This window comes from Podarcis cretensis (assembly GCF_951804945.1).
Source record: "Podarcis cretensis genome assembly, chromosome: 13".
NCBI classification, from domain to species: domain Eukaryota; kingdom Metazoa; phylum Chordata; class Lepidosauria; order Squamata; family Lacertidae; genus Podarcis; species Podarcis cretensis.
In genome coordinates this window covers 7875602-7889682 of record NC_137182.1, presented here as the reverse complement: position 1 = coordinate 7889682, position 14081 = coordinate 7875602, and the positions used below count along the sequence as shown (strand labels likewise).

Below are 14081 nucleotides of genomic sequence, written 5' to 3'. Positions count from 1 at the left end.
AAATGAGGGAAGAAAACTCCCCATTAGCGGAGTATATTCCGTCTTTTCTTCTCTCCCCTCTCTCTCGCTGGCCCTTCCACTTTAATTGAAGCCTCCGCTGAGTCTTTTCTTTATGCCTAGCCGCTTTTAATCTTCCTCTTATTCTTTCGTGTTCCCCCACTGCGATACAAAGTCTCTAAAGTTTCCTTTTCTTTGGTTACTTTTCTTTTGTTTGTTTCCTTTGCCTCGCTAAACTACCAGCAAGGACTTTCACTTCGCCGTCTCTACAGCAGGTAATTGGTGGTTTCTTTGTTTCACTCTTACGATTTTAGTTCCAGCGCCATCTTACATCCGAAATACAGGTCGGGCTCCTTATTTTAATCCGTTTACATCCAACGCTCCCTTAGTTGTATCTTTTAATTTTTAATTCCAAATAAGTCTCTCAACACCAAGGGAGCCTGTTCTCAAAGTTACGGAGATTTGTCGCCTTTTCAGTGAGAGCTAGAGGCATCGCCACACGGGGTCCGCAGAGCTTACCGTTCGCGTTTCTCAGTCCCGTCACTCCCGAGTCTCTCAAAAATGAAAAAAAAACCCGAAGAAGTTTCGGAACCATTCCAACGCTGCTGGTTAGCGTTTCCCTCAAGGGGGCCCCCCTTGAGATTTTGGGGTTGCAGTGCCTTTGCGTTGCTCCAAAAAACCGTGTGCAGTTCGGAGAAGCCCTTCAGCAGCTTCTCCGCGCTCCCATTCTGCTTGCGATCCAAACCGGAAGTCGAATAAAATGTAATTTAACACCCTTTGGATTCCAAATTTCCCTCCCCCCTTTCCCAGTTGCGTTCCCAATGTCCATCAATGTCTACTGTCATCCTGGAGCTCCCACATCTAAACCACAGTCCTTCACCAGTCTGCTTTGCCGTCTTTTTATTAGTCTTTGCCATCTTTTGGTCATCTTTGGTTTCACATGTCCAATCTTGGAAGGAGTCTATCTTCCAACTTTGTCCAGTTCTTGTTATTCTTATTGTTCTTGTTGTTCTCTCTCCTCCTCTTTTTTTTTCCCCTGCTCTCCTGCACAAATGTTCTAATTCCAAAAAGCTTCTAATTCCTCTGCAGAGGCTTTGTTATTCAGGAACAAAACATTACGTCAAGTCCCTTCCATTCTTCAATAGATAAATCTATTGTCTCCTTTAGTGTGTAGACCTCTGTAGACAAAATAGTGTTCCATTTCTGCAGTTTCCCAGGCGATAAAAAGTCCTATTCAAATTCGATGCCAGCAATACTTGTAGTGTCCCACAGCTCCTCTAGAGGGATTATAGTAACTCAGTTTCCTTCCCGATCACACCCAACAGTCAAAGTAACTTATTATTCCTTGTTTTAAACAATTTATATCCAATTTGTAACAAATGTGACCAGCAAAGTCCTCATAACAAAGATCTCTTTTTGTTCTTCCGCTTTGACAGCTCCTTTGACAGCTGTCAAAACCTCTATTTCTCCTCTCCCGGCGCTCTTTCAGATCACTCCCGGGGTTTCCAGGGGGGGGGGGTTGCATTTTAATTCACATTCCACTTTTCTCCTCCAGCCTAGTCTTATAATTTTCCATCGCGAAGTTAATAACTTTATCAAAAAAAGGTTACACTCGATCTTAGTTGTCAAATCCTTTGCTTTAGCTCCTCTACAACAGGGGGGAGGCTGACTTCCTTTTTGCACCTCCCCCGCTCGCTCCGAATTTAAATAGAATTTCCCCCCTTTTTTAATCCAAGTTCCAATTACTCACGGGTTATTCTTTTAAAGACCAAATTTTCAATGGAAGAAGTCAGCGCTCTCCGTCGAATGGCATGCGGCTTCACTCGGCAGGGGAAGCGGAGGACTCACAGCACCCCCCTGTCACCCGCTCCTTCGCGGGTCGGGGGGGCGCAAACGGTGCCCGCCAAGTCACCATGCCCATGGGTTTCAGCGCCCATGGTTTTTGAGGATCCCCGCGTCGCCGGCGCAGTAGAACCCAGCCCCTGCCGAGCAGGCTTCCTCCGGAGCTCGGAGGGAGTCCGCCATTCGGCGATGGCGCCAACCCGGAAGTCCCAGATACTTAATTTGTTCCAGGGGTCTGTCTGCAACAGATACGGACTTTTCAGGTTGCAGACAGACCCCTGGAACGAATTAAGTTCGTATCCGGAGGGTCGACTGTATAACCAAAGAAAGGCTTAAGTGGACTTCACATTACAGTGGTACCTCTGGTTGCGAACGGGATCCGTTCCGGAGCTCCAGTCAGATCCCGAGGAATTCACAACTGGAAGGTGCCGCTTCTGTGCATGCATGAGGTGCATAGACTGCTTCTGTGCATGTGTGCGCGGCGAAACCCAGAAAAATACTTCCGGGTTTGCCACGTACGTATCCCAAAGGATACGTAACCGGAGATGAACGTAAGTAGAGGAAGCACTGTATATGTAAGAATAAGGTGGGATCTAGACACATAGAAAACGTTGTGAAAATGCTTTTTTTAAAAAAAAAACTTTGAAAAATATATTGAATTTGCCATAGCTCACCATTGCCATCTTGTATAATGCACCTTACAACACACTTGAAAGGTTTTAATTGCCGCTGTATATCTGAGTCCTAATTATGTTTTCATTCTGTTTTCTAGCATTTGGGAACAAGCAAGTTACTATTTCTGCTGTTGTGTTTCTGGTATGTATGGGCAGGAAGTGAGGGAGGGTAAAAAATTTGAATGTGGAACACACACACACACACACACATGCACACACGCGCACACACACAGACTTGTACCTATACTCTCCCAAGACAGGTGAACTAAGAAGGGAGACACTTTCATTTTTGGTGCTGTTTCCTTGGTGAATACTGTGGAGTTTGGAACAGACAGGGTTAAAACTCAGTGGTGCCCTGCATCTGGGAGGGGCCTGAAGCAGGGCCGTATGTCACAGGCTTTGTCTGTGAGAGTTACTTTCAGTTCTACCGAGAGACGCTGAGAGACACAGCTCAACAGACAGGCTGTGTCTGTGTGCTTTTGGGAAGCACGGAAAGAAGAATGCCTTTGGAATGGCGGAGGTTTCCGATGGACTGATTTATGGCTTGTAAATAAACGCTAGAGATAAGAACCGATCTGTCTTTTGGACTTGATTTATCCCTTTCTCACATGGACTCAGGACCGCTGCATTACTCTGCTATCCTACCAGCTCAGAGCTTCCTAGCAGAGAAGGCTCAGAGGAAGCGTGACTGGACGGTGAATTTATATTCAATATCCGCAAAGGCTATGGAAGTTACGTGTTTCCTGACAAGTGTGAGAAGGGAGGAGAATTGCCAGCTTTGAGTTGCTGTGATCTCCTGCCAGGAAGGGCAGTGGGAGATGCTGGAGAGCGGAGCCAAGACCCAAGAGAGACGGCTGCTTCTGACGTCCAGCTTGCTGGCAGACGTGTGAGTGCGCTGAAAGCCCCGGGGGGAGGAGAATGGCTGCTGCTCAGGCACAGCAGGGCCAAGACAGCTACCCTGGTGAGAGACTGAATCGGGCCAACTGGAAGGCCTGGAGTGAGCACATGTACCACTGGCTAGAGGGAAAGGAGCTGTGGGAATGCACGCAAGCCGATCCAGTCCAGGCCCAGCCCAAAGCAGACGTGGCTGATGCTCTAGAGAGAGAGCAGAGGGTGCTAGCCATTTTAAAGGGCAGCGTTGAAGCTTGGCTGTTGCCAGAGCTCCAAGGGAAGACGCCCTGGGTCGCGTGGCAGGCACTGAAGACTGCATATCAGAAAGCAGTGGGAGCCAGACCAGAGGGGGCTGGAGGATGCCCAAAGGGAGCAGCAAGCCCAGGAGGGGCTGAGCGATGCCCAGGAAGCCCAGATGAGGCTGGGGCTGTTTTGGGAAGCTGTTTTTATGCTTTAACACATCTGTGTGATGGACTGTGTGCTGGGGAAAGACGGAGAGCTGGAAAGAGGATAGCAGTTGCAAGCTGTTCCTTAGGCGACGTTGCATCCAGGAGTGGGGGTGCAGGCCGTTCCAAGAGCTCTGAGAAAGCCAAAGTCTCCAAGAGTTGTTTGTGCTTTGCTGCGACGTCCAACAGTGCTGGGAAGCATCTGCTAGAGGCCCAGGCTGCCAAGGACACTAGCTGGAGTGGAATGTCAACAAAGCAGGTTCCCAGAGCCAGACGTGGGAAAGCTGCTGACAAGGAGAAAAACAAAGACGCCTCGTCTTATCATCTCACAGCTGCGACGGCGGCTCTGGGAAAAGGCAAAAGCCTTGATCGGGGGGAGGCTGTGTCCATGGCAACCAGGCAGGACACTGACTTTGACACTTGCAGAGGCCCCGGTGGGGGTGCGAGCGTTGCCATGGCAGCTTTGGAAGACAGCCAGAGAGACACTTTATCTCTAATTATAGACACGGGAGTGACTCACTGTCTTGTGCCATCTGGTGGGCTCCTGAGGAACTGCAAGACAGTTAAATCTGGACAAAATGTCAAAATGGCAAGAGACCACTGACTGAATCTGGGTCTTTATATTGTTCTTTCTTGGATTGTTGGGTGCAAGCTTATGTTGTCCCAGAGCTTGCGCACTCTCTTTTAAGTGTAATAGCCTTAAATGATGCTGGTTTCGATGTTCATTTCTCTAACACTTCTTGTTCCTTCTACAGGGATGGGAAGAAGATCTACAGCGTTGAGAGAACAGACAGGCTCTTTCTGGTGCAGATGCCTGTTGAAAATGGGGCTAGTGGAAAAATGGGACTAGTGGAAAATGGGACTGGTGGAAAAATGGGGCTGGTGGAAAATGGGGCTAGTGGAGAGTCCATTGAAGATGCCCATGTGCAGTGTGCAAATGTCCCACCACACGATGGTTGTATTCATTTGTGGCATAGAAAATTCGGGCATGCTGGGTGGTCACTTGTGCGAAAAGCCGCAGAGAACACCATTGGTTGTAGGTTCAAGGCTTGTAGCAAATACCTGGATTGTCAAGCCTGTAAGCAATCAAAAGTCACAACATGCCCATATCCCAGATCAGAGAGAAGAACCAGCAAACCCTTTGAACTTGTGCATGCAGATTTGTCAGGTCCCATGCCGACACCTTCTTTAGCTGGGTCTAAGTGGGTTCTGGTTCTGATTGACGATTTTTCGAAATTTTGTTGGACTTTTACGCTTAAATGCAAGTCAGAAGCGGCTACACTGATCAGGGATTGGATCACAGCGATAGAGCTACAGTTCTCTACCAGGGTGATTTCCTTTCAATCTGATCGCGGGGGGGGGGAGTTCACAGGTTCTGCGCTGCAATCGTTTTTCAGGCAGAAGGGTATCAATCATCAATTGTCTGCCCCCTACAGTCCGCAATAGAAAGGAGTTGCAGAGAGAAAGTTTCGCACACTACAGGAATCTGCGAATGCTATGTTGGCAGACTCAGGTTTGCCACAGCGCTTTTGGGCTGAGAGTTATAAGACAGCATGTTTTGTGCAAAATCGAGTGTACAATTCCAGTGTAGGCAACACACCGTATTACTTGTTGCATCAGAAGAAGCCGAAGGTGGGGTTTCTCCATGTTTTTGGTTCTGAGGCTTGGGTCCTCATTCCAAAAGCCATGCGCAGAAAGGGTGAGCCAAGGTCTAGGAAGATGATCTTTGTGGGCTATGAGCCGGGTTCAAAGGCGTGGCGTTTTGCATACCCTACTGGCAACCAGTCTAAGCTGCTTATTAGCGGCAGTGCTGAGTTTTGTGAGCAGAGTGGGTGGAAACGTCTTCACGGGAACCCAGATGTTCTGTCAGACTCAGATGAGGAAGAGGAGGAAGGCGAAGCTGAACCTGTTGCTGATGCGCGCGGTCCACAGCAACAGGGTCCAGCGCCAGTTTCTCCAAAAGGGAGTCCCAGGACCCCTCCACAGGTCACTGTCAAGTCTGAGCTAAGGAGTGCACCATCCTCACCAGCAGAACCAGCTGTACGCCCGAAACGGCGCAGCAGGTCAGAGGGGGATGTGTCAGACACAGAAGATAGTAGGGTTGATCCAGGTGAATCAGGCGCAGTTCCAGAATTCACGCTGAGGAGGTCAGCAAGATCAACCAAGGGCAAGCCATCTGAAAGGTATGAAGCCACTAGTGTCTGGGTTGGTGTGGCTAGATGTGAGCCTGAATCCTTTGAGGATGTTCAGAAGTTGCCTCAGGAAGAAGCTAGCAAATGGCATGAGGCAATGCAGAAGGAGATGAACTCAATGGAGTCTCTAGGTGTGTTCTCACTCACGAAGTTGCCGATGGGCGAAAAAGCTGTTAGCTGCAGATGGGTTTACTGTTTGAAACCCACAGAAGCAGGAGAACCACAGTATAAAGCGAGATTAGTGGCCCGAGGATTCACACAGAAAAAGGGTATTCACTTCACAGAGGTTTATTCGCCAACCTCGAGAGCAGAGACTCTGAGAACGCTTTTGGCGATAGCAGCACAGAGAGGTTGGAAGGTGAACCATTTTGATGTAGATGTCGCCTATCTGAACTCAGATCTCAAGGAGGAGTTGTACATGCTTCCTCCTCCAGGGTTTGAAGTCAGTGAGCCAGGCGTCGTGTGGCGGTTGCACAAATCCATCTATGGATTACGTCAATCTGCCAGGAATTGGAATATGTGCCTACATGAAGCCTTAGAAGAGCTAGGTTTTAAGAGATCCCTTGCAGACAGTTGCCTTTACATTAGGCGTAAAACAGCAAGTGGCACAGGTCTTTGTTGATGATATCTTAGTGATGGCACAGACAGGTAAACAGGTGGAAAAGTTTGCTGAAGAGCTTGGAAAGCGGTTCAAGCTGAAGCAGCTTGGAGATGTCAAATCCTATTTAGGCGTGCAGATCACAAAAGCAAGTGATGGAAGCTTCTTGCTTTGCCAGAAAGGTAAGATTGAACAGTTGCTTGAGAAGTTCAGGATGTCTGAGTGTGCAGGTGCCAGATCACCCATGGAGGCTGGTTTTGTAAAGGAGTGTCAGCAAGTAGAACGTGTGGTGTTCGAAAACACTGAGCTCTTTCAGTCAGCTCTGGGTAGTCTGTTATATCTGTCACAGTGGAGCAGACCAGATATAGCGTTTGCTGTCAATCTGCTCAGTAGAGAGGCCTCAAGTCCTAGTGTGCAGGCCTGGAATGGTATAAAGCGGGTGCTGCGTTACCTGCAAGATACCAAAGACTTTTGTCTTAGGTTGTCAGCTCAAGGAGAAGTCAAACTGACTTGCTTTGTGGACGCAGATTGGGGTAACCTTGAGGATCGCAAATCAGTGTCCGGTCTAGTGGTGAGGTTTGGGGACTCAGTAGTTGGGTGGAGGTCCCGGAAGCAAAGTCTCATAGCGCTTTCGTCTACTGAAGCTGAGTTCAGTACGCTATCAGATGCTTGCAGAGAGTTGGAGTTCTATGTGTGTTTGGTCGAGGAAATCTGTGGAGAAAATTGTCTGCCCGTTGTGGTGCATGAAGACAATCAACCGTGCCTTAAATTGGCTGAGACAGGGCAATTCAAGGCGAGGACCAAACATTTGGACATACGTTTTCAAAATGTGTGTCAGAGCGTTTGTGAGGGGCTAGTTGCTCTGAAATACTGTCCCTCAACCAAGAACCTCGCTGATGGTTTCACAAAACCATTAACCTTCCAGAAGCACGAGGAGTTCTGTGAGGGTTTGTGTATGGGGAAAGCATTGTTGGCTATTGTCCCCAGATGCAGGACAAGAGGGGGTGTGGAGTTTGGAACAGACAGGGTTAAAACTCAGTCGTGCCCTGCATCTGGGAGGGGCCTGAAGCAGGGCCGTACGTCACAGGCTTTGTCTGTGAGAGTTACTTTCAGTTCTACCGAGAGACGCTGAGAGACACAGCTCAACAGACAGGCTGTGTCTGTGTGCTTTTGGGAAGCACGGAAAGAAGAATGCCTTTGGAATGGCGGAGGTTTCCAATGGACTGATTTATGGCTTGTAAATAAACGCTAGAGATAAGAACCGATCTGTCTTTTGGACTTGATTTATCCCTTTCTCACATGGACTCAGGACCGCTGCATTACTCTGCTATCCTACCAGCTCAGAGCTTCCTAGCAGAGAAGGCTCAGAGGAAGCGTGACTGGACAGTGAATTTATATTCAATATCCGCAAAAATATGTATTTGCATTTGCAAAAGCAGCCTGATGCTCCTTTGTTAGTGCATGTACAGAATCTCCTTTTGCATTGCGAGCCAGATCAGAAGTTTCTTCTTCTTTTTACCCTTTTTCATTTTGCCATTCTGACTTTTATTAATTAAATTCATTAATGTCATTACAGACTTAACTTCACACATACACATACATTATATATATATATATATATATATATATATATATATATGATGTCAGGGAACTGACATCGGAGCCAGAAGTGGAGGCAGGGCTCCCAAGCGATGCCGGAGAAGGGCCAAGCAGGGAGAGAGGGAACTCATCGGCTGGGGAAGGAAATCAGCGTAACACCAGGGATAAAGGGGGGCGGTTGGGGGAATCGGAGAGGGGTCTCCAGGACTCTTCGCTGGAGACCAGCGGGGAGAGCACAGGTCCTCCTCTGCCCACACCCACCCTGCGCAGAAGACTTCCGCGCAGGGAAAGTAGGCGTAGACTTGGCGTCAAAGAGCTTTTGTGCTGGAAGAAGTTTAAGAAACGCCCACTGACGGATTCTGCTAGTGACTGAACAGCCACGAAGTGAAGGGCTGTCCAGTCAGGAAAGGTTTAGCCAGGCTACATTCATTATATATATATATATATATATATATATATATATATATATATATACACACACACACACACACACACACACACACACACACACATATTCTTAAATTAGTTTAACTTAGAATGTAAATTTGACCTAATTCCACTCAGATTTCAGCTAAGCTAAAAACATATAACGGTACATAAAATAAAACAAAACAACAACAACAAACTGAAGTAAAATAAATAGACTTCCCATCATTTCCCGATATAGTTGACATTTGTGATTTTGAATGTACTTATAATTATTACCTTACATTTAATATACTTTCTAATACTTTCTTACAACCTAGCGTACCAATTTTCCTTTATTTCTTAATATTTTATGTACACAAGGGTACATTCCAAATGAGACAACTGTGAACCTGGGCAACAAGTCTGCCTGCAAAAAGATGACAAAACTTTCCATACCTTCACTATTAAAATACATCTTCCATGATTCCTCTCTGGATCAGGCCTGCACAATGTATGACCATCAGAGCCAAATATAGTCTGCTAGTGATGGATAGCAGTGTATTCAAGACTTCATAAATCTCTTGGCTCTGCTGCCTGCCTAGGACTGTAAAAATTGTGTATGTGTGTGAAGCATCTGGCAGGGAACAAATATTGGCTGGTGGCTTGTACGTAGGCTGGGTAGTCCGACATTCTTGAAAGTAAATGCCATTGATATCTAAGGGTTATACTTCAAAGTAAATTCTCTGAGGACTGGAACATCGATTCAAGAAATGGATGAGGTCATTTGCGCAAGTCACCTTGTTGATGTTACCAGGGCTCTGTGATGTGTGAGCAGTATATTTTCCTTTCTTGATGCCCATGTTCATTCAAATTGTGAAAGCTCTGTATGGGTCCCCCTATCTCTCCCAGTGGGTGTGAATGGAAAATTTGATGTGATTCTCCCTGGCTGATCTTATTTTATATTTAGCCATTCCTCTAGACTGCCTTTCTTCTCAAGGGATCTCAGAGTTGTGCATAAAGCACCTTCATCTTCCCCATTATTGTGGGGACAAGCTAAATTTATAATTCTACAGTTAAAGCCTGAAAATCTAATGCTTTTTATTTTTGCATATATATTTTTTTCAGTTGTGTGAAGCTGGGAATCATTTTATCAATGTTGCATTAGTCCATCAAAACCAATCAGGTCTGTAGTCTGTTTTCAATTGCTTACCTATGATAATCCTCCTAACGTTCTGTCTGTCTGGGGTAGAAATTCAAGTGACCATATCCAGGGGTGAACTTTGTTAATTTGGCACCCTGAGCAAGGACAAAATTTGGTGCCCCTTAAATATTTCCTAATTTTCACAATAATTCATTTGGGGGCAAGTCTGTGAACACTCATTATGTGTCCTTATCTACATATCTATACGATTACATAAGAACACTCAAAGTAAGCATATCTCAATACGTAGAGTCATACTTTGGCCCAGTAGAAATTTAAATTTCCAGGAAAGGGAATAGGCAGCAAGAGGACAAGCCAGAGTTTAGCATACTTGGAAACATAATTTATTACAGATATATAGGAATGGAGGACAAATGTGATTCACTACTCATTTAAAACAAAATCTATCAAATTCATACTTTCCAAAATGGTATGTGAACCGAAACACATCTATTTTTGAAATTTTCACCAGTCTGAATTTTGTTTTGAAGTTCTTTAACCACACAATGTTTACAAAAAACCATTATATTAAGGGAAATTGCTTGCAAAAAACAAACAAACAGCATATTAAAATGTGTTTATTCGGAGAAATTCATGCAAAAATGTTGATTGATTCTTTTTTAAATTGCAAATTGCTGCAAAATATTGACAACAGAATTTAACATTGGGACACTGAGAAACTGTGAGAGATTTGACAGGTCCCTCGATCCCTATATTCAACCACGTTCAGCTCAAAGCAGACCCATTGAAATCAATGGACCTAAGTTAATAGTGTCTATTAATTTCAGTGGGTCTACTCTGATTTAGAATTTCCACATCAGATTTGTCAAGCTCTTACAGCAGCAATACCATGTGCTGCTCTTTAGTAGGAAATACGGTATGCTAGAATTATTTTGCTGCCAGTTCCCTATGGTGGGAGTACCGCCGCACTATTGTGCATTCTGCATCTACGCCATACGATTTAAAACACTTTGCAATTTGTTTAAAATAGTCCTTCCCCCAACCACTCAAATCCTGGTAACTAAGATTGTGAATGTGAGAAGAATCCTTTTGTTTGTCCTTTCCATATCGCTTGTTCTCAGGAATCCTTGGTTCAGAAGCTGTCACAGTTAAAATGTGTTTGAAGCTGATTTCTATCTGTAGTGTGGTCAGTAGACGATAGAAATTCATAGGCTGGAATTGACTTCTCATTCCTCAAACTGTTATAATGAAATATTGGTCTTTTTTCTTTTCCTTATAGGCAATAAAGGCTCTTTCCCAAGCCCATCAATCAACCCTTTCACATGGTTGTTTCTGTTTGTTTCCTGCCCAAACTATACATATGAGGTATTTATTATTATTATTATTATTATTATTATTATTATTATTATTATTATTATTTTCCTCCTTCTTGCCTTGCATCTGTACCAGCTAGCTAAGCAAAAACTGTAAGTACTTTTAATTCACTTACAGATATCTCACTAGAATACCTAACTGTGAAGATACATAGAATTAAAGGGTTTAAGTTCAGTGAGAAAGAGGAGAATTGGTTTGAGAAGATATTGAATAATTGGGGCAGGTTTGAACAATTTGGGGCAATTAAAATGTTAAAAGTTAAATAAACCTTGTGGAGGGAGGAGTGTTAAGGTATATAGAAGTGTGCATATGGTTGATTTGAATATTTTATTATTGAATATTATTGAATATGTATATTATTGAATATGTATACTCAATGTATCAGCCGCCTGGAGGGTTTCACTGTTTGTGTTTTGGTGGTTGGTAAAAATAAAATATTTTAAAAACTAAAAAAAAAAAAAAAAACACCTTACAGATATCTCACAGTGAGTTCTGCTTTGATCCAGGTCACTCACGGCTTCCAGAGGAGCTGTCTTTGAAAAAGGTGTTGGCTTATAAAATGAGCTTGTTTTACAAAAAAATAAAAAAATAAAATAAAAATGGTGTGGCGATCACACAGGGTCCCTGGACATTTCACCATCTATTGATCCCTGTGCCACCACTTTATTTCTCACTGCCACCACCCAGGCCCTACCGGGTAAAATACTGAGTCCAGTCAGGGTTAAATTGGAACATAAACCTCTGTTTATTTATTGCAGTTTAACAAGCGTGTGGTTTCATAAACAGTATCAATCAATTACATTCATGGGCTGCCTGTCCAGACCTATAACTTCCGCTACCTGCTCTCACTCACTAAACCACCTCTCAGATATTTCCTTGTCTTCCTAGCCCCTAACTGTTCCTGACTCAGCTTATTTCGCTACACTAACTCAACCTACCCACAGACTCTTTCCCAATTCACTCCCACTCCAACCAACCACCCAACTCCCAACGAACTCCCCCTTTTGCCCCTCCCAGAGCTGGTTTTATAGTCCCTCTGACTCCACCCCCTGGGTTCTGATTGGGTAACCTGTTTAACTATTTCACCTCCAGCACTCTCTCATATATGTTAACGTCACAGATGGTTTATAAGTTTTGTCCTGAATCTGTTGGAAGATTCAGGGCAGATAAAGCAAAGTACTTCTTCACACAGCATATGGGTAAACTATGGAACTCACTTCCCCCACGGGGCCAAGGATGGCCACCAACTTTGATGGCTTTAAAAGAGTATTAGACAAATTCATGGAGGAGACGGCTATCAATGGCTACAAGCCAGGATGGCTATACTCTTCTTCCACAGATGGAGGCAGCAATGCTTTTGAATTCCACTTGCTTTAAACCACAGGAGAGGCAAATGTTCTTGTGCTCAGGTCCTGCATTTTGGTTTCCCACAAGCATGTGCTTGGCTACTGTAAGAACATAATCTACGGGACCGCCTCTCCTGGTATGGCCCGCAGAGGACCTAAAGGTCCATGAATAACCATAGTTTAGAGGTCCTGGGCCCTAAGGAAGTCAGACTATCCTCCACCAGGGCCAGGGCCTTTTCAGTGATGGCTCCGACCTGGTGGAATGCTCTGTCGCATGAGACTAGGGCCCTTCATGATTTAACCTCCTTCCGTCAGCCCTGTAAGACAGAACTATTCCGCCTAGCCTTTAATTTGAATTCTGCCTGATCTTTTATTTCCCTTCTCTTCCTTCCCCCTCCCCTTTTATGAAGATTACTCGCTCTGAGACCCTACAGCTAATTCTCCCCTGGCTTCCTCGCTGGCCCAAGTAGAACCAATTCAGTCAGCTAGCCCTGGGGATTATCTACCATATTTTTCACTCTATAGGACGCACCGGACCATAGGAGGGGGAGAACAGGAGAGAAAAAATTCTCCCCCTCTCTGCTCAGTGCCCCTTCAGTGAAGCAGCAGGAGAAACAGAGACCCTTCCATTTCTCCTCCCACTTCGCTGAAGGGGCGCTGCGCAGAGAGGGAAAACTGTGCAGCGCCTCTCCAGCGAAGTGAAGCTTGGAGAGCAAGATGGATCGTTGTGCACCAACCCCTCTCACTCTCCAGGCTTCAGGCAGCTATCTGCAAGCCTTCGGAGAACAGCGGGAACTCCTGCTGCACTCCAAAGGCTTGCGGATAGCTGCCTGAAGCCTCCGGAGCTCAGCGGGAGTTCCCGCTGCACTCTGCGGGCTTCAGGTGGCTTCAGCGAAAGCAACGTGAAGTCTCTGGAGCATGGAGGAAGCTATCCCTCTGCGCTTCAGAGGCTTCCCGTAGCTATCGCTGAAGACAAGGAGCCTGCATTTGCTCCATAAGATGCACGCACATTTCCCCTTAATTTTTGAAGGGGGAAAAGTGTGTCTTATAGAGCGAAAAATACGGTAATTGATTTTTTATTTTTGAATTTTGTTGTTATTCATTTTTTATACTGTATTTCATGCTGGTTTTATAATTATGTGTTTTAAAGTGTTTTAAATTTGTTGTTAGCCGCCCTGAGCCCGGTTTTTGAACCGGGAAGGGCGGGGTATAAATAAATTATTATTATTATAATTATTGTTGTTGTTGTTGTTGTTGTTGTTGTTGTTGTTATTGCTGTATTAGATGGGTCATTGGCCTGATCCAGCCAGCTCTGTTGAAGCTCTTTGGTAATGTGCATGGTTTGCCTTCATAAGGCCACAGCTAATTTGTGGTTCCAGCAAGGATGCTAAGGAGAACAGCAACCTGGTTTCTTGAGTAAAGCTTTGAAATCCATTTTCACAAACTGGACCCTTAACCTTCCTGGGTCTGCCTTTGTAACAATAGTTCTAGCAGAATCCAGCTCCACTCCAAGTCTCCTCCCACCTGCGATGCATATTTTGTCACCCTTGTG

The 14081-nt window shown here is 45.1% G+C and overlaps 1 protein-coding gene across 1 annotated transcript in view; it reads left to right on the top strand.

The window, feature by feature from the left end:
- The window catches only part of TECRL (trans-2,3-enoyl-CoA reductase like), a 56671-nt gene that overhangs the window by 35033 nt on the left and 7557 nt on the right, over positions 1-14081 (top strand). The window contains exons 8-10 of the mRNA XM_079949924.1: positions 2612-2655; positions 9773-9830; positions 11089-11174. Of these exons, the coding sequence (XP_079806050.1) occupies positions 2612-2655; positions 9773-9830; positions 11089-11174 (188 nt within the window). The remainder of the gene's footprint in view (positions 1-2611; positions 2656-9772; positions 9831-11088; positions 11175-14081) is intronic.